Consider the following 19680-nt stretch of genomic DNA (forward strand, 5'->3'; position numbering starts at 1 on the left):
CATGATCTGTGAGACCCGGTTTGGGGCTGTGAGTGGGGAGGGAGCCCTGGGCAGCCAGATCGGCCACCCACACAATGGCCGGCTCCGAGATAGAGCCGGCGGGGGCTGGGGAGCTCGGGGGCCACGCGGCCCCCAGAAGCCCCAGTATGCCCTGCGCAAGCGCTCAGGGCATAGTGGGGAGCCCCCTGAGCCAGGAGGCGGCTTTTTCCCTCCTGGTCAGGGGTCTACTCGCAAGTAGCCGTGGTGCGGAGCCACACCGCAGTTACTTACAAGCAGATAGCCCGGGTTTGTGGAGTGCTCGCTCCGCAAACCCGGGCTAAGGGGCGGGCTACAGGAGTGGGTTAGCCGCTCCAGAACCACCATGCTCAGCTATGAGCCCAGTGGTTCTGATGATCAGCAAAAATCGGACTAGCCCCGATATATAAACAATAGTAATAATACAGTTGAAACACGCAACAGAATAAAAGCAGAAATAACAAGTCACGTATGAAATTAGTAGAGATGTAATTGCTTGATTTGATAGTCCAAAATACATCACAGTTTGTTGATTTGCATGATTCAGATATGCAAACTAAACCACATAATAAATAAACCATGGTTCCATGTTATCTCTGAACACATCCAGTCAGTAGCAGGACTCATTGGGCTCTACACATGATCCGTGTGTAGAGCCTATCCGGGCTCTGCAAGGAGAGCAGGCTTAGCCTGCTCTCCCCGCAGACAAGCAGGCTTAGTCCACTCTCCCCGCAGACGAGCAGGGAGCTCTCCCCGGATGGGTGGATCAGCCGCCCACACCATTACTGGCTCCATCATGGAGCTGGTAGGGGCGGCAAGGATTGGGGGCCACCTGGCCCCTGGAAGTCCTAGGATGCCCCGCTCAAGTGCTCAGGGCATTCTGGGGAGACCCCCAAGGCCAGTAGGCTTGCTGCAGCCTCCCAGTCAGGGGTCTCCTCACGAGTCAGTGTGACGACTCACGATCCAAAGAACGGGGTTAGCAGAGTGCTTGCTCCGCTAACCTTGTTTAAGAGGAGGGGTATTTGGGGAGGTTTGCTGCTGGGAGAGATACGGCTCCTGTTGCAGCACACCACCAGGAGAAACCGGCCTAGGCTGCCTTAGCCCAGTTTCTCCTGGTCGTGAGAATTGCCTCAGTATCACACACATCTCAGGGTCCAGTCGTGGCATACCATTATATTTGCAGCTTCATTAATGGTGTTGGAGCCAACCAGAAATCTCACTTTGAAACCAACTGTAAGTTTTGGATTCAGATCCTTGGTTAATCAAAATTTCTAGTTAGCTCTAGTCACTATTGTCATGCCTGCAGGCATAATGGTTAACCTTCAGTTAGATCTGGTGGGGGACATTTGTGCTCCAAAAGAAAGGTGCAATCCTAGAGCAACTTCTCAATTGCTTAATCATCATTAAGAAGCCAGGAATATTATAGCTGTACTAGTGTTTGTAAGCCCGTTGGATAACGGGCGCTAGTGGAGCTGTGCGCTACGGACCCCCGCCGCCATTCCCCCTCCCGCCACCCACCGCCGCCCGCGGCTCCGGCCGGGCCCGCCACCTACCGCCGCCCGCGGCTCCCGCCAGGCCCACCGGTGCCCGGGCCCACCGCCGCATCGACCTTCCCCCGCCGCCTCGTCCGGCGGCCATGCTGGGTGGCCAGAAGCGGCCGCCCCGAAGAAGCCGGGTATGCGGCGGCGCAGCCAGGCCTCAGCCATGGCTCCGCTGCACCACATCCTCTGGCCGAGGCGTCGGCTTCGCCGCCGCCTCGGCCAGTGTCGCCCGCCGCCGCTTACCCGGCTTCTTCGGGGCGGCCGCTTCTGGCCGCCCAACATGGCCGCCGGGTGCCGGCGTTCGTGGCTGCCTTGCTCTGTTCTGGGCAGGCACAAACGCATGCTTGGTGTCCGTCCACGGACGGACACCAAGCGTTTTATTAGAGAGGATTGGCCCAAATGACATTTCTACTCTTTCATTTTACATAAAATGAACACTAAAATATTTGGAAGATTGAAAACTGCCCAATCACATCAAGTTATTTTTCAAGGATTAACAAGAGAACTGGGGAAGTTACATCATAAATAACAATGGGATAATTGTCTCTTTTAACCTGGTAAATGAGAAGCAAAGCTAGATGTCTCGTGGATTGCATTTTTACAGTTGTATCTTCAGTGGACTGCTGAGATGTGTGTTCTCTTTCTGATGGCAACAATCTATGGGAATGATGCAGCCAAATTTCAGCATTAAGACCTATTGATTGCACTGAGAAAGTTAAGTTTAAATATTCCCCAGTGAAATGCAAGTTTAAAGTACTTAACTTTATCTGGATTATACCCTTTGTATTTATTTTCCCTATTCATTATTTAGATAAATGCATCTCTTTATTTATCTATCTTTTTTAATTTATCCGTCTTTGGCAAAATAAATTGTCATTATATTACAGTGCTGGCCATTTTCGTGCTGCTGGAGAAATGCAGACAACATAAAGTGAATCAGACTAATGAATACATATAATCAACCCAACATATATAGACATTCTATACAAACTGTAGCAGAGCCTTAATTTTTGACTAGGATCATTTTTACTAGGTCTCAGATGAGCTTCTCAGTTTGGATGAGACTAATATAGCCTCTTAAAATTACAAATCAAAAGCTGGCTGATGCTATGCAAATGAAGCAAGTCCCCACTTCACAACAGAGGATTCATTTGTAAGTCAGATCAGAGGCTCCGATCCGTATTTCTTGGTGACTAATGAATATGGCCTCTGCAGACCAATTTCTGTTCCACTCTGTTTAATGGCAGCAGTAGTATCAGTGCTAGCAGTTTGACTCCTCTCTTTCCATTAGAGAAAAGGGGGAGAAAATCTTTTGATGCCACTCCACAGTATCTTCCACCTGCCGTTGTGGTGACTCACAATACAGACAGAAAGAGGATATTAAGATGGATTGGGCTAATTAGTTTTGCTCCTGACAATAGCCCCAACCAACCTTTCCTATCCATTCAGGTGCAGAGCTCAATGTTCTGGACCCAGCATATTTTTGTTTGTGTAATGTGTCTTGTTTTTATTCCTGTTGCTTTTGAAATTGATTAGCCAAGTTGTATATGTGCTTAATGACACATTATAACTAAGTAAACATGGTGATTCAGCAATGCATAGTGTATTCAGTTCGTATTATATTATGCATTAATGTAAAAGCTTCCCCTCAATTGATTGTTTGATTAGTGTGATTGATTGAATCATTTTGCAGAGTTAATATAATGTTTTTCCTTAAGATCCTATTCTCCCTCTTAACTTGATATTACACTATGAGCAGCTTAATGTGTACATAATTCTGTGGAATCAGGGCACCACAGAACATTTTTCAATATTGAACTACTAGGGAACCCTCCCCAACCCACCCACCCCAGTTCCTTCACAACTTGGAGTCCAACGAACACTTCAGTTGTCAACCAGGGCCTTGAAAATTAAGGTCCCCTAGGATAACCACTAGCATTGGGGTTTTTTGCATTCTTCAGTATGTTACTCACGTTGTCTCTCATAACTGCTCTAAGGCATGTTATGTTGCTGCTCTTTGTTCTAAGGGAAAGCGGTAGCTTTTTTGTCATTAAATTACTGTAAATCATGTTGACAGTTAAATATTACAATTGTCATCAGACCATATTGGGAACTCTCTCCTGCAGCCTAAGGCAGTAGGGCCTAATATTTTTCTAATGATGCAGGCTATCGTTGACACGGTGGACAACCTACTTAGGGCTGAAGCTCTAGAATCCTGGAAAGATATGAATTCTTCAGAACAAGCACATGCCGCAACAATGTTACTTGATACGCTAGAAGAAGGGGCTTTTGTCTTGGCCGACAACCTCCTAGAACCAACAAGAGTTGCAATGCCTACAGATCATATTGGTAAGTGAATATGTCGTAAAGAGTGGGGTGCACACTGCAGAAAGGAGGAAGGGTACACCAAACGAGTAGTTGTTTTGCACTTCAGGTGGGCCTCCTTATCTGTGGGGATTCCATTCTTGCAGATGACCGTGGGTAACAATACCGTGGATAATGAGGCATTGAGTCCATGGGATCACAGGCATTAGGTTCCCAGACTTTTTTTTAAAGTGGCAAAAAAATTGAAATTGTCCAAATAAAGTGCCCAACTATGCTCCACGTGCCCCCGCAAGTACCAAAGCCCCGAAATTCTGCAAGAATTTTTTTTCCATTTTTTAAAAAAAACAAACGAGCTATGAAATGGCTCTTCCCTACAAATGGTGGCCGGAAATTACCTCTGATGTCATTTCTGGCCATTCCCAATCCATGGATACACAAGTTTAACCCTTTCCCCCCATTTTCTTCCACATATGCTGGGGTCAGGTTCTTGTGTCTTACTGCGGATATGCAAATCTGTGGATAACGAGGTTCTGCTGTATAATAATATATTTTATTTGCATTATTTATTACTTTATGGGGGAGAACCTGATTAAAAACTACACAGTATAGAAGTAAAATAACTAAACCAATTAAAAACAGTAAAAACACAAGAAACATTAAAATCATGAGCAGTGAGAAAAGGCTACCGGGGTTGGGGAATGAAGCCCTAAAGAGCTTACCTCCCTGCACATGGGCATTCCATCATCCATGGGTGGGCGGATCGCCCGTCCACATGAGTACTGGCTGCTGCCGGCAGCTCAGAGGGTAGGGGTGCCTGGAAGCACCACCCCTCCCCCTGGAGCTTCAGTAATGCACCGTGATAGTGCACGGTGCATTATGGGGATTCCCCCTCCCCGAGTGTGCCAGCCGCAAGCAAGAAAACAAGGTTAAGGGAGCACTTGTTCCTTTAACCTCGTTTTCAAGGGAGGCTTTGTAGGCGGGTTTGCCACCATAGTGCCGCCAGGATTGGGCCCCATCCCGGCAGTTGACACTTGCATGCAAAACCAGGCTGGAGCCTAGAGCGCCCAACTCCTGGGGGAATCCCCCAATGCTCTGTATTCATCGTATAGTGCATTGTGGGATTCCTAGAAGCCAGTGCGGATAGTGTGGGCGCGCAGCAGCTCACTAAAGAGGAACCCCATCAGTCATCTGGGGGAAAGTATATGAAACCCCTGCCTCCCCTCCCCACCTGCCCTCCCCACCCATGGTTGGGTCATGTGCACTACCTTAATATGTTTGTAGTTTTCTTGAACATTTGAAATCTGCTATATAAATAACAGAACATATTTTCTCAAGTGACTGATATGCTTGCTGTGGAAATTCTTTTTCCATTAGATATAATCAGTTCCTAATGAATGTAGATTACTTTCTGGGAGACTGTTGTGCCAACTTTGGGCAGACAGTACATAGACCAAATGTTTATATTAAGCACAACTGCCTTCAGGTGAAAATGTGTTCAGTGAGCTACGTCTCCCACAATACAAAATAGCCATGCTTCACAGATTGCAAAATAGCTACCGACACTTTGAGCATAATTTATCATTCAAATGCTGGCAGGGAAATGAAATGATTCCATATTAGGGACATACAGGTATATCATCCTGCTATGGTTAAGAATGTTTCTGTGTATAGACCTAAAATGATATTCCTCTGGCACCTTTACAAATTGCTTCCCCATCCACAATCTGTATATATTGAGAAGTAGAATGTAGGTTGGAAAGGTACTGAGGCCAGAGGCCTGAAGCCTGAAAAACTAATTTATGAATGAAACAATGTCAGGTTTTTTGGATTTATGCATGCATGAGGTACATTTCTGCTGCTGAAGGTGAAGCAGAGTTTACACATGCTCAATAATTTCAGAATTTTAACCTTAGAAAGAGGTGAACTTTGGATTTTGTAACTCACATAGGACAGATTCTCAAATATAACTTCAGTTCTTGATATTATTTGAAACTTCATTAAACAGGAAGTCCCTGGGGTCCAAGACTTCTCATACGGTAGCAACAGTTGAGACACACATTCTTCACCAAAGAGAAGATTTGCTCTGTTAATATGATGGTGATCACTTGAGCTGGGTGTATGGCCGGATTCTGCGACCCATTCCTTAAAGTGGGGATCAGGATGGTTCATGTGTGACTCTTATACACTAAGGGTCATGGCTTGTGCACTTTCTACTGCATGCATTAGTGGTCTACATCCAACAAGATATTACATGCATGGAAGCCGCCTTCTGAATGCAGATTACCCTTGCTTGATTGTGATGTCAGTAGAGGTGACACTGATTCTTTTTAAATATACAATTATGATCATGATAGTGATAACAATGAGGATAGTGAAGTACAGGTTTGCCTGAATTATATAGCTTTTTCTTCTGCAGTTTCACTTTTTTGCAGTAGAAGTTGGTAGCTGGGAAGCATGGTTGCAGCAGTTGGGAGACAGCATCATCTGGGTGAGGAGGAGGAGGAGGAGGAACAGAAGGAGGGGAGGCAGAGGGAGGATAAGGAAAAGGAAGCAGGAGACAACAGCTGAAAAGAACAAAAGCTGCTTTTGGGACTTCGTTTGGACTTTAAACAAGCTAAGGCAGAACCTAAGCCCATTTTTCATTTTGTATTCAAATAATGCAGTTTTATTGTTCATGGAACTTTCCATGAACATAACCGTAGCAATATTTGAGGGCTTCCTAAACAAATTAAGGGTTTGATGTCCAGAACCTTTTAGTAACATACATACAAACTCTACCTGCTGGGAACTTTATTTTATTTTATTTTATTTATTTATTTCATTTATATCCCACTCTTCCTCCAAGGAGCCCAGAGCGGTGTACTACATACTTAGGTTTCTCCTCACAACAACCCTGTGAAGTAGGTTAGGCTGAGAGAGAAGTGACTGGCCCAGAGTCACCCAGCAAGTCTCATGGCTGAATGGGGATTTGAACTCGGGTCTGCCCAGTCCTAGTCCAGCACTCTGATTAAGATTTTACAGATTTTACAAACCATTGTTTTAGTAACTAGGGATGTGCACAGAACTGTTTGGCGCTCCAATCTAGGAGCTCCGAAACTATTCTGAGCACGCATGTCAGCCACTTCTGTGGTGACACTGACTGGGGCACAGGGAGAGACGCAGTTCCGTGTGCCCACTTTTTACCACTCTGCACACTGACGGGTGGAAAGCGGCGGGGCGGGGACTGGCAGGTAGGCAACGCCTCCCCAGCTCCTTAAAGAAACGCCCACCCTGCCCTCCCAGGAGTGTATGGTACCAGTTCCATGCACATACCTATTAGTAGCTAGCTTTGCATAGTGACATATGAAGTCTCCATTTTTGCATAAACATTGGTTACGATTAATAATTGTTTTTAAAAAAACCACCTGAACTTAACAATGGTCTGGTAAATTTTAAATAATATTTATTGTAATCAATATTAAACTTAGTAAACAAGTGTGTACCTGCAAGGTCTTTGACTCATTAAAAGTCCTGTTTGTAACAGTCAGGGATATTCGCAGGGAAATCCAAAGTGTCGTTTTGGAATCCCCAAGATTGCTGCTTCATATTGTCCTTGGGACCCACTTCCTTGCCAAGCAGATAATTTGTCTGCTCGTTATATCTCCACAGAGTTTCTGTGCATCCTACAGGTTGGACCACACACTTCAATGCAGGGAGTAGTTTCACATGTGCCAAAGAATTTGTGTATAGAACTTCTACCTTCATTGAAATGAATGTAGCAGTGAGAGTTCTTTGTACATACTGGGGCTATTCACACAATTAGCAAAAATTGGGCCAGGTGAGCCTAGCCCGATTTTTGCTAATCGTAAGAACCACCGGGCTCAGCTGTGAGCCCGGTGGTTCTTGAGTGGCTAACCCTGTCCCAGAATGTACCCAGTACCCAGAATGTTGGGGGCAATATGCTAAATCATTGTAAACTGCTTAGAGAGCTCCGGCTATAAAGTGGTATATAAATGTAAGTGCTATTGCTATTGCTAACCCGCTCAAGTAGCCTGCCCCTTAGCCTGGGTTTGCGGAGCGAGCGCTCTGCAAACCCGGGCTATTGGATTGTGAGTGTGGCTCCACACCGCAGCTACTCACGAGGAGACCCCCGGAGGGGAGGCGAAAAGCCACCTCCCGGCTCCGGGGGTCTCATCAGCATGCCCTGCGTCTTGTGCAGGGCATGCTGGAGCTTGCGGGGGCCAATTGGCCCCTGCTCCCTCCAGCCCCCGCCAGCTCCGTCACAGAGCTGACAATCATGTGGGTGGCCAATACAGCCACCCAGGGCTCTTGCAGAGATCGTCTGCAGGGAGAATGGGCTTAGCCCGCTCTCCCCGCAGAATCAGCAAAAGCGGGTCACACGGATCATGAGACCCACCTCACTGGCTGACATCCTGATTAAATTACTACTACTACTCAGAAGTTACTCTAAAGAACTACTAAAATTCAATAGGAATTTGTCAAGATAATTTAGTCATGATGTCAGCCACTGTTTTCATATAGGAAAATCTTATTCAGTTTAGAAAAATAGGCTGCAAAAAATCTAAATAACACATAAAAGTACAACTTCTTCAATCCCTCACTATATTGAATTAGTTGGAACAAAGAGGACTAACCTTGGAGTTTCCCTAATTGTTGAAATTTGAAAAGCTTTCATTTTTAGATTAAAACACTGGTTTATACCATCTGTTGAAAAGGAATATTCATCCATTTTTCTTATGCCCTTCCCATAAGCCCAACGTGGCTTTAAAATGCAGTAAAATATGGTAAAATTAATATTAAAAATAATAAGAATAGACTATTATCACTAAGCTGATCACAACTAAAGAGAGTCAAGAAATAGAGACAACCAAGCAGCACTTCCATAAAGTATCATGGAAGGTTTTCACAAATAGAGTGCCTTAAAGGCATTGCCTTTTCAAAAAGGTGGTCTGGAAATGGCAGTGGTTGCCAACATATTCTGCAACCTCTGGGCTGCTGCTGCGGCTGCAAAGGCCCTGCTAATAAATCCTTCTTTTACTATCCTCAGCCACTTAGATATAGTCCATTCTGGTTAATCATAGCAGCGGTGGGGCGGGGGGAGGGAGACACACCAAAAAAATATATGCCGCACAGCTGCTATTGTCTCTAAAAGTTCAACATATCTTCTAGCTAAGGACTCTTGGGACTTTTCGGGTGATAGCTTTTAGGTTCACATTAAAACCAGGTTGGATGTCATGTTTTCAGAACTGAAGTGCTGTTACGTTTGTGGCATTTGCACTCAGTTTGATTAATATTTAAAGAAAAACGAGTCTATGTTGTTGAAATACACCAGTATTTATTTACCTTATGCAAGGAAACAAAAGCAGCCAAATAAAAAAATCTTCCAAAGAAATCAACTTGCCATGAAAAAAAAATTGTCTTTGTTTTTTGTCCACCTAGTCCTGGAAGTGGCGGTGCTCAGTACGGAAGGCCAAGTGCAGGATTTGAAATTTCCTCAGGGCAATACAGGCGGCAATTCAATCCAGCTCTCGTCAAGCACTGTGAAACAGAACAGCAGAAATGGTATGTCTTTGCAAACAATTTATTTTAAGCTCTTGCAACTTTTGTCCTACAGTTTGCTGCGTGAATACACTGTCAGCAACATTAAAAATAGTCAGTAGCTCTTATTTGTACATAATGTTTGGCTGACATTTTTGCTTAGAATCAATTCTTCTGCACTAAGGTTTTGTATTACGGTTGGGGGTCTGTGGGAGTGGGATAGGCTATTTAACATATATTGTGTTATTTCAAGTCACTATAACAGAGTTTTCTTTTCACAGGGTTAGCAAAGCTGGTTTTCATAATCTACAAAAGCTTGGGTCGGTTCCTCAGTACCGAAAATGCAACCATAAAACTAGGCAGTGAATTTGCTGGCAGGAACAGCACCATTGCTGTGAACTCTGATGTCATTGCCGCCTCTATCAACAAGGAGTCCAGCCGTGTGTACTTGACCGATCCTGTTCTTTTTACCCTGGCACACATTGACGTGAGTTAATTAATGGGAAGGTCATAAAATCAGCAAGAGAGAAGAACAAAGGGGTGTGGGGGGAGAGTCTTTCAATGTGAATTTTAAATGTCGGATTAGGTCAGAGACACAGGTTTATTTAAGTCTACGAACATAAAATTAAATGAGCCTGGTTCAGTGATTATTAGAACTTAAGTGTATTCTTAATGAAAGCTAATTCAGTAATCAACATGAAAATGTAAATGGCTCTAATTTGTTCGCAAGTGAAATTAACTCTTACCTTAGCAGCAGGGTAGAAAGCACCAGCTCTTATGATTTTGCTTGCTTAATGTAGCAAAATTTAAATGGCACTTAGAGTATTTTGTTCTAATTCCATATTGTCTTCTAGAGCGCATTTACCAATCATTCAAATAGGTTTTGGTCTATGTAGAAGAATAGTAGTGTTTTATCTGATTCAGCTTGACATTGGTTTGCTGTCTTTGTTCAGCTGATTCTCAGGAAATTATCTTGTTTGTGTTCATATGCTGCTTGCTTTCTGGGCCTGGACTTTCCATTTAACTGAAGAGATGGATCAGTGAAGCCTTGAAAAGAAAAGAAAAACAACTATCCATGTGTTTTCCCTAGATCCGTTTTTGGTCCAAGTTAATTTGGCTTAAGATTCCAACTTGTCTCTTGTACTAATAAAAATTGAGAATGGAAAAGTGAATGCATTAATAAGTTCTCAATTATTGAAGAAGCCCTTCAGAAAAATGTCATGTTTCTACTACTGCAGGATGAAAAAAAAGTGGCCACAAATGCACAGTGTGAGCATTGAATTACAATCAGGAAACTGTAATTGATTAAAATTGGATCTAAGTAATGTGGCCTGTTTTAGTGTGTTTCAAATTACAAAGTCCACTTTTTAAGTAGATAGCAGCATTGCACAATTCATTTCCTGATGATGGGCACAGTCCACAAAGGTTTTGCCTAACTGCTTTTGTAGAAGAGTTTAATAGACTTTGGAAACATGAATACCTTTTAATCAGTTGTGCCCCAAAATCTCACAGTTCAGAGAGTCTAATCTAAATTATATTTCTGCATATTACATCATGGTTGTCATTCCTGTATCTGTAATCCTTTTTTTTTTTCCCCTTGTCATCTCATAGCCTGACAATTATTTCAATGCCAATTGCTCTTTCTGGAACTATTCAGAACGGACTATGATGGGATATTGGTCAACTCAAGGCTGCAAGCTGATTGACACAAATAGAACGCACACCACGTGTGCATGTAGCCACCTAACCAATTTTGCAATCCTCATGGCCCATAGGGGAATTGTGGTAAGTAACTATAGCTTTAATCAGTAAGCTCACAACATTTGGAAGATCCAGGTGAACTTCTAAATGATAAGTGACCTATCTAGATAGGAAGATATTCTCATTATTTCAGAATATTTACAAACAACTCATTTCACAATATTCCATGTAACCTTCATGTACCATGTATTCAGATGAAAATGAAAAACATTTTTCTCGGTTTTGAAAATAGTTTATCAGCCTTTTTGTTTGTTTATTTATTACATTTTATATCCCGCTCTTCCTCCAAGGAGCCCAGAGCGGTGTACTACATACTTAAGTTTCTCCTCACAACAACCCTGTGAAGTAGGTTAGGCTGAGAGAGAAGTGACTGGCCCAGAGTCACCCAGCTAGTATTATGGTTGAATGGGGAGTTGAACTTGGGTTTCCCCGGACCTAGTCCAGCACTCTAGCCACTACACCACACTGGCTGTGGCTTTTCTAACGAGTTGCCCTTCTCTGCAAGTAGACAGGGTTTGATACTCTGTTTGCTGGTAAATTCTTGTTGTAAAGGTGAACAACTGTGCAGTCTGTTCCCTGTCAATATACATCATTACTCATTGCTTTCTAGTGGTCTTTGCCTGCATCTTCATCCTTTTGCTTCCTCCAAATCATATTGTATTTTATTTAAGAAGGCTACATTTAGGATCATTTAACTCCAATTGACTGCCTTGCAGCTCAGCAATCTGTACAGTCAGACTTTTTAGCCCTATTCACAAGTTACTTTCAACATTCATACAGGTAGAGATCTGTGCACAGGTGCAGTAATTCACATGTTGTGTTAAACACAGGTACAGCAGTATATTTCTTATCTGTACCATACATTGTGTGGAAGCAAGGTAGGATAAAAAACTACCCAGGTTTTCCTCCTACCTTTCTTCTCCCCAGATTTTCCTCTTACCTTGCTTCTCCACAACCAAAAATTGGGAGCACACACACCTCCCAAACCTGGGTAGAACACAGTTTCTGATTGTATAAATGACCTCAGTATCTAAAGGATCTGCAATCCTAGCTCACTCACTAGGGAGCAAATTCCACTGAATACACGGACTTACTTTTCTGCTTGAATTGTGCTTGCATCTAGTTTCTGCTGGCTACAAGCTTATGCCAGTTTCCACAACATTTAAGCAAAAAGAATTATTTCCACAATACATTCTACTCACTAATTATTCCAGACTATTTGTAAAATGCCATGTAAACCAGCCCATCAGGCTCAGAAAAAATAGAAGGTACTGTTAAAGGAAATACCAGGAACTGTACCTACCTACCTACCTACCTACCTATCTAAAATGCTAAGGCAATGTGTGGCACGCTGGAGTGTATTGGAGTGGGCATGGCCTTTTAAAGCCACGGCGGGGGTGGTGGCAGAGACGGCAACGAGCACTCCTCCCACGAGCTGCCTGCCTCCCAAATGGCCCGAAAACAGTCCAACCTGGCATTTGGGAGGAAGGCAGGCCCAAGGAAGGAGCTCTCACCACTGTCTCAGTACTAGCTGAGATGCTAGAACTACGTACCGTCTCAGTACTAGCTCTGCACGGGTAAAGCTAGTTACTGAAGAATCTACTATGATCCGGCTGACAGAATCATGGGGATGGGACTAAAAGATGCATATTAGAACCAGCTCTTACCAGACTTGTTGTATTACTCAGCGAACCTGACATGCTAATTTGCTCCACCTGGATTGCATAAACATGTTTTATTTATCTGTTGCCTTTGTAAGCATAAGTTTATTCTAAAGATCACTGGCTTTCTTAAATTCCTTTAGTAATAAGCAACTTTTTCTTTGCGAATTCAAGACAATTCTCTCTTTTCCAAAAGTTCTCCTTTCATAGCAGTTAGTCCATCTCTGATAGTTTCATCTCTGTATTATCAGACATGAAGTTCTCATACCCCCACTGATATTTTTCTCTTTTGACAAGCAAGACTCCTGTGCCACACATAGACCACAACAGCATTTTCTAGTTTCTAGCTATGAATATGATTGTTTAACTTGATATTGATTAGTGACCACTCTAATTTTGTTCACTCTCCATCATTTCCAGTACAAAGATGGAATGCATGAGCTACTCCTCACTGTCATCACCTGGGTGGGGATTGTCATTTCCCTTGTCTGCCTGGCAATTTGCATCTTCACTTTCTGTTTCTTCCGTGGCCTTCAAAGTGATCGAAATACAATTCACAAGAACCTTTGCGTCAACCTCCTCATTGCAGAGTTCATTTTTCTAATAGGCATCGATAAGACAGAATACAAGGTAAGCCCTCCACACACATATTTGCCCCCTGCCCCCCCCCCCCGAACAATTGTTAAGTCAAGGCCAAAACATGGCAAACACAGAATTCCCAATCTTCTGCTTTTCCCCTGCAACCCCACTTTCCGTTGCTTTTCTGTTTAATCAGTAGTGGAAAAGTGGCCACAGGGGAAGAATTGAAGAGGAAAAGAGGCAAGCAAGAAATGATGTGTGAGCACTGCAAGATATTCTCCTCAGGGGATGAAGCCGCTCTGGGAAGAGCAGAAGGTTTCAAGTTCCCTCCCTGGCTTCTCCAAGATGGGTCTGAGAGAGATTCCTGCCTGCAACCTTGGAGAAGCCGCTGCCAGTCTGTGTAGATAATACTGAGCTAGATAGACCAATGGTCTGACTCAGTATATGGCAGTTTCCTATGTTCCTATGATTATCACCTCTATTTACGCCTACTGCCTCTCTTGAGCAAGAGCCCCTTCTCTACTTCTTACATCAGAAACAACATGGATGAACAATCTAATTCTGATCTTGTTATGAGAGCAGGGCTCTGGAAATCCACTACTCTACTCGTCTGTGATGAGTGGAAAATGATGCCCAATGAGCAGAAAAAATCCTGATGAATAATGTACTAACATAGTTTGAGGAGTAGAAGTTGATGTGTGGGAGGTGGACTCCTGTCTCATATTTGACTTCTGCTATACTGAGTATTTAAATGTATGTTCTATACTGAGAAGTGGGGGAAGGGAAGAGGGTGGTGCTAAGGGAGAGAGATAGATCTGAGCAAGAATGGCCAAAGAGGGAAGGCAAAGCGGGTGAAAAGTTCCAGAGAAGGAGCGGATGAAAGAGAAATACAGATCTGAACAAGTTTGGGAGGAGAAAGTGGATTGAGCCAGTCCACAGATCCAGGCAGGAAGTGGAAGCAGAGGTGTATCTATGGAAAATAGCACCCAGGGCAAGCACTGAAATTGTGTCCCTGTCCAAACATCTGACACAAACTTAGAATAAAAACTGCTTTGTTCCAGTAGGGTGGGGAAAAGCAACTTAGAAGGGAAATACAAAAACAAGCCTCCCACACAAAATCAGCACAAGGTTCCTGTAAGAATTCAGCAGTAAACTGAGTTTTCCAACAGTCCCCAAAATTGTCACCTCCTATTGACTGAGCCATCCATGATTGATTCTTACAGGGAGCGTAATTCATTACAGTAGAGGTTTTCAAATGTGTGCCATCTGATGTTGCTGGACTATAGCTCCCATCATCCACAGCCCAGCCAGAAAACCCCACTGTGGGTGATGGATGTTGTAGTCCAACACCTGGGGACCCATGTCTGAGAACCCCCTGCACTCAACAACCGAGAAACAAAGAAATAATTACTTTGACATTTATTTTTTACATTATATTCCATTCTTCTTCTAAGGAACTCTGGGTGGCATATATGGTCTCCCACATTTTAGTCTCAAACGTGAAAGGGGGAAGCTCAAAAACATTCAAAAACCTGATTCCCACATGTACCCTGAAGTAAAAGGTAAAGGTAAAGTGTGCAGTTAAGACGATTTCTACTCCTGCCGCCCACAGAGCCCTGTTTTTTATTTTGGTAGAATACAGGAGGGGTTTACGAACATTGAAGTGGTACAGTCCAATCTTTCACCTCAGGGCTATATCACATCATTTTAATGAATATGTAGGATAGAGCTTCAGTGGATCCGCCTATCACAAGCTCTTCAGACTTTGAGTAAAGGTACTTGTAGGGTTTGCATTCTTACTGTAGCAAAAACTACTTTTATTTGTTCTTACAATAAACTCCTTTTGTTAATTAAAACCTCTCTCCCAAGCCAGTTTTCTTGAGTTCAGACACTTGCACAAATTAAAACTGCTTGGAATTGTCTCCCCTTTTAAGCTAAATTCCCCACATTCGCCCAAACTGGGGGTGTTGACCAATCATCTCAAAGGCAGTTTGATCAACACTTCAAGCTGACAAAGGATGGAGAACTACATTGTGTAGCACACACATGTACCCAATAAACACAGTATCACAGTTCCAGACTAAACAACAAGTCTAGAAGTGCCCTTCTATTCCTTTAGGGTAGAAAGATATTTGAAAATTGTTTTTTAAAAACAAAAAACTCAGAAGCCATAAAGTGCTGAATAAAACTTCTGATATTCATACACTGGGATTTTTATGCTTGTTGGCTTTCCTGAAGATTTACAGAAGCAACTTAGATACATGGGAAGCTACTTTATACTGAGTCAGACACTCCATCTAGCTTGATATTGTCTACTCTGACGGGCAGCGGCTCTCACTGACTTATATTATATTAAATTAAAAAAAACCTTTTTTACCTGTAGCCCCTTCAGGAGGCTTCCTAAAGGCTGCAGGGGGTTCTGCAAAGGTTTCCCCTCCCCCTGCAGGCCTCTTAATTTACCACCGCAGCCCGTCCCAGGCTGATTTTCGGGCCCATTCAGACCTGCAAAGATCAGCATGGCAGCCATTTTGGAGGCAGCCACACATGCTCAAATGGCCTCTGCAAGGCCTAGGGCCTCACAGGGACCATTTGAGCATGTGTGGTGGCCATTTTTTAAAAAAATTGATTTTTTTTTAAAATGGCCACCGAAAACAAAATGGCCACCACACATGCTCAAATGGTCCCTGTGAGGCCTTAGGCGTTACCAGGCCTCGCAGAGGCCATTTGTGTATGTGTGGCGGCCTCCAAAATGGCCACTGTGCTGATCTTTGCAGGCTCAAAAATCAACCCAGGACGGGCTGTGGCGGTAAATTAAGAGACCAGCAGGGGAGGGGGATCCTTTGCAGACCACCCCCACGGCCTTTAGGAAGCCCCCCAAAGGGACTACAGGTTAAAAAAATGTTTGCAGCATGGCACTGATGCCCCCATTCAAGTGGCGCCCAGGGCACGTGCCCTGGCTGCCTTAACCTAGATACGCCTCTGAGTGAAAGAAAGTGGAAGAGAGATGCAAACCAGTTCAGGGAGGAAAAGTAGATTGAGTCAGGCTCCAGCAGAGGAAGGATCAGGACTCTCTGTATATTTACGTATATGATGTGAAGGGAAGGAAGTCAGGGTTTCTACAGAGGAAAATGGGATGCAATGGTGGCAAAGCAGAGAGTCTAACAGCTTTCAGAATGAGTCCCAGAAATCGTGGAACTTTGCATTTGAAGGGCATGTGTATCCAGGTTCACTTTTAAAATGAACTCAAGTTTAGTTATTCACACAAACACGTGTACAAGTGTATGACATTTGTACACTTGTACAGCATAATTTCTGAATAGGGCTCATGTTTCCTTATGATACTGTGCATACCATATGGTATAGGGAGCAGCAGAGAAATTGCCAAGGCAAAATTTGATGAGAGGCAAAGGTAGAGACTTAAAAGAGTCTTCAGAAATTTGCCTAGGAGGCATCTATTGGCACTGAAACCAATATAGCATTAAATGCACAATGGATTTTACCTAAACCTTCCCTTGTGTATGTGTGTGTATAAAGACAGAACTTCTACCTTTCCAGGTAACATTGAAATAATGTCTTTAAACCACATCAGATAGATGTAGAACTGCTTCTTACGAACCTTGTGAAGGAACTGTAACTGACCTCTGGACTAAGACTGTATTATTTATGCAATGAACAATGATGTACATGTGCAAGATGATCACATAGCTGAGTGGATGCTCACAGTAGTTCATCCTCTTGTGCTCTTGGTCTGCTTTCACAAGTGTGGCACTTACTCAGCAAGGGTAGTGGATAGCTTTGCATCCTTCCCCTGCAACATTCATGGACTGAAGAACTGAAGAGGTTTCATAGCAGGAGGTTGTTGCACTGGTGCAACACTAGTCTGGAATGCAAGCTCTCAGCTTATTGGAACTAACTAGTTCTTTGACATGGTCTCTGTCTCTTACACCAATGGGCTATGCGCCCGCGCAGAGACCTGGTCAGAACCTAACAAGCTCAATTCTCCTGCTTTGGGCAGGAACCCCGCCCCCAGCTGCTATACGCGGCTGCGCCACTCCTCATCCCCTCAGTCTTCATTGTCCGCGCTTCAGTAGAAGCCGTGGAATCTGCAGCTCGGCAATAAGTAGGAATCTCTTCTCTCCTCTTGCTTTTTCTTCTTGCTTTCTTCTTTATCCTTCGTTTTCGCGTAGCAATGGTTTTTTCTTGGCTTCTTTTTTTTTTTTTTTTGCGTTTTTCTCCCCTTCTTTGGAGCTCCGATCCCAGCTGGGACGGAGCTTGGTGGCCGGCCGGCCTTTGGCGTTTATGCCAGGCATGATGAATTTCAAGAAATGTGTTTGTTGCAGATCTAAGATCCCTTTCCCCAGTACTCATACTGAGTGTCTTCTGTTCCTGGGGGAATCCCATATTGTTGAGACCTGTCTTCATTGCCAGAGGTTTACGAAGCAGGCTCGCAAGAATAGGGCTTCTCACCTGCGCACAGCCCTGTAGGACTTGGCTCTCTGTTCATCAGAGGCCTTATCATTAAAGCGGTCCCCTAAGATGGCTTCTTCGACACATTCGGAGCCTTAGGAATCTGCTCCCTTGGAGGTCAAAAACCCGGTCTTGGTATCGGTTTGGCGTCTCCTGTCATCAAACCCTCAATGGTATTGAGTGCATTGGTGCACTCTGAGGACCTCTCTCTGCTTCCTGTGCCTGTGGTGCCGGACTCCTCCCTGGCTTCGTCAGTGTCGATACCGAAGAAAAAGAAGAAGCCCAAGTTACCTCATAGTCAACCTGTGGGTTAGCACCTCCCTCCTATTCTGAAGAATAAGAAGGCTGCATTGGTTCCTGCGTTGGAGGCCCTGCTGTCCGACAAGCCTACTCGGTGGAGTGTGCGGCTAAAGTAATGGTCACAACAGGTGGCATGCCTGACTGCGTTCATCTGGACTGACCTATGAGGCCCGTGCTAAGATTGAGGACTTTCCCTTTAAAGGTTCCAGCCTCTTCATGGAATAGACGGATGACACACTCCCAAAGGTCCAGAAGCCAAGGAGCACGGCGAGGTCCATGTCTTATTCGTCCTTGACCCGCAAGCCGCAGAAGCCTTCTAGGTGGTCCCCTTAGCAGAAGCAGAAGGCCCCTTCTCAGCAACAATCTTCATCAGAACGTTCCTTTTGTGGCAACAAGTTCCAGTCCCGATACAAGTCAGGGTCCCAGCCTAGTAAGCTAGCCTTTCAGAAACAGTGCCAGAACTCATTTCCAAAGAAACAATGACTCAGGGTGCTTTTGTACTGGACTGGCCCCATTTTCGGCTACTGAAGCTGGACTCCGTGACTGAGGGGATGTGGAGTGGCGCAGCTGCATATAGTGGCTAGGGGAGGGGTTCCCACTCAAAGCAAGAGAATTGAGCTTGTTAGGTTCCGACGAGGTCTCTGAGCAGGCACATAGCCCATTGGTATAAAAGGACAGATGACCGCTAGAAAAACTCAAGTTACAGGTAAGCAACCTGTAATACTTCCTTGCACTAAAGTAACTTGTTTGCATTAGTGCAGAATTTGCCTGATGTCAGCCAGTGATTGCAGACCAATGAAAATTAGTAGTGTGTTCATTGGAATAAATGGAACTGAAGTACATGACTAATTACTTTGGTTCCAGAAATCTCAGTGGTACTTAGATGGTCCTATAGGTGCACCTTAGTTGCACCTATAGGTAGACAGACAAGCTAGCATTCAGACTAGTACTTCTGTGAGGAAGATTCACAACGGGGGGAAACCTTCCAAAGACAGGCATGTACTTGATTTTAGGTAATATTTTGCTGCATCCTTATACAGAGAGTGTAGCATTCAGGCTAGTACTGTGAAGGAACTTTCTGCTCATGCAAGGAGCTGGGCCATTTTTTCCAATTTCCCTTCCTGCTCTGAAAAACCTGCTCCTGAGGTTTCCCCAACCCTCAGGCACATATTTTAATATTTTACAAAGGGAAAGTACAGGAAAAGAGAAGGTGAAGTCAGCTAAAATCATCCCCAAGCTTGCATGAGTGGAAGAGTTCCCTCACAGAACTATCCGTGTGAATGCTACCCTCTCTGTCTCAAAATGTGGAAAAAATATCATCTAAAATAAAGTATGCCTCTCTTTGGATGAAGAAGCTCTGGAATTCTTTGCCTTTTGGCCTTCATTGATAATTTTAGAATGATGTTTTCTTACGTTTCTAGACACAAGGCAGAACCCATGGTTTTCTAAAATAACCTGCTCTTAAAATGAGTCAGTTGGTAGGATTTTGTTCA

General features: G+C 44.0%; 1 protein-coding gene across 29 annotated transcripts in view; it reads left to right on the forward strand.

The window, feature by feature from the left end:
- The window catches only part of ADGRL2 (adhesion G protein-coupled receptor L2), a 269111-nt gene that overhangs the window by 213476 nt on the left and 35955 nt on the right, over positions 1-19680 (forward strand). For all 29 annotated transcript variants that reach the window (XR_008320682.1, XM_053313455.1, XM_053313457.1 and 26 more), the window contains 5 exons: positions 3722-3905; positions 9321-9443; positions 9701-9906; positions 11031-11204; positions 13262-13471. Coding sequence is in view for 28 of the 29 variants with exons in the window: in XM_053313455.1 (XP_053169430.1) it covers positions 3722-3905; positions 9321-9443; positions 9701-9906; positions 11031-11204; positions 13262-13471 (897 nt within the window). In the remaining variant the exon portion in view is untranslated. The remainder of the gene's footprint in view (positions 1-3721; positions 3906-9320; positions 9444-9700; positions 9907-11030; positions 11205-13261; positions 13472-19680) is intronic.

This window comes from Hemicordylus capensis, chromosome 4 (assembly GCF_027244095.1).
Source record: "Hemicordylus capensis ecotype Gifberg chromosome 4, rHemCap1.1.pri, whole genome shotgun sequence".
In the NCBI taxonomy this organism is placed as follows: domain Eukaryota; kingdom Metazoa; phylum Chordata; class Lepidosauria; order Squamata; family Cordylidae; genus Hemicordylus; species Hemicordylus capensis.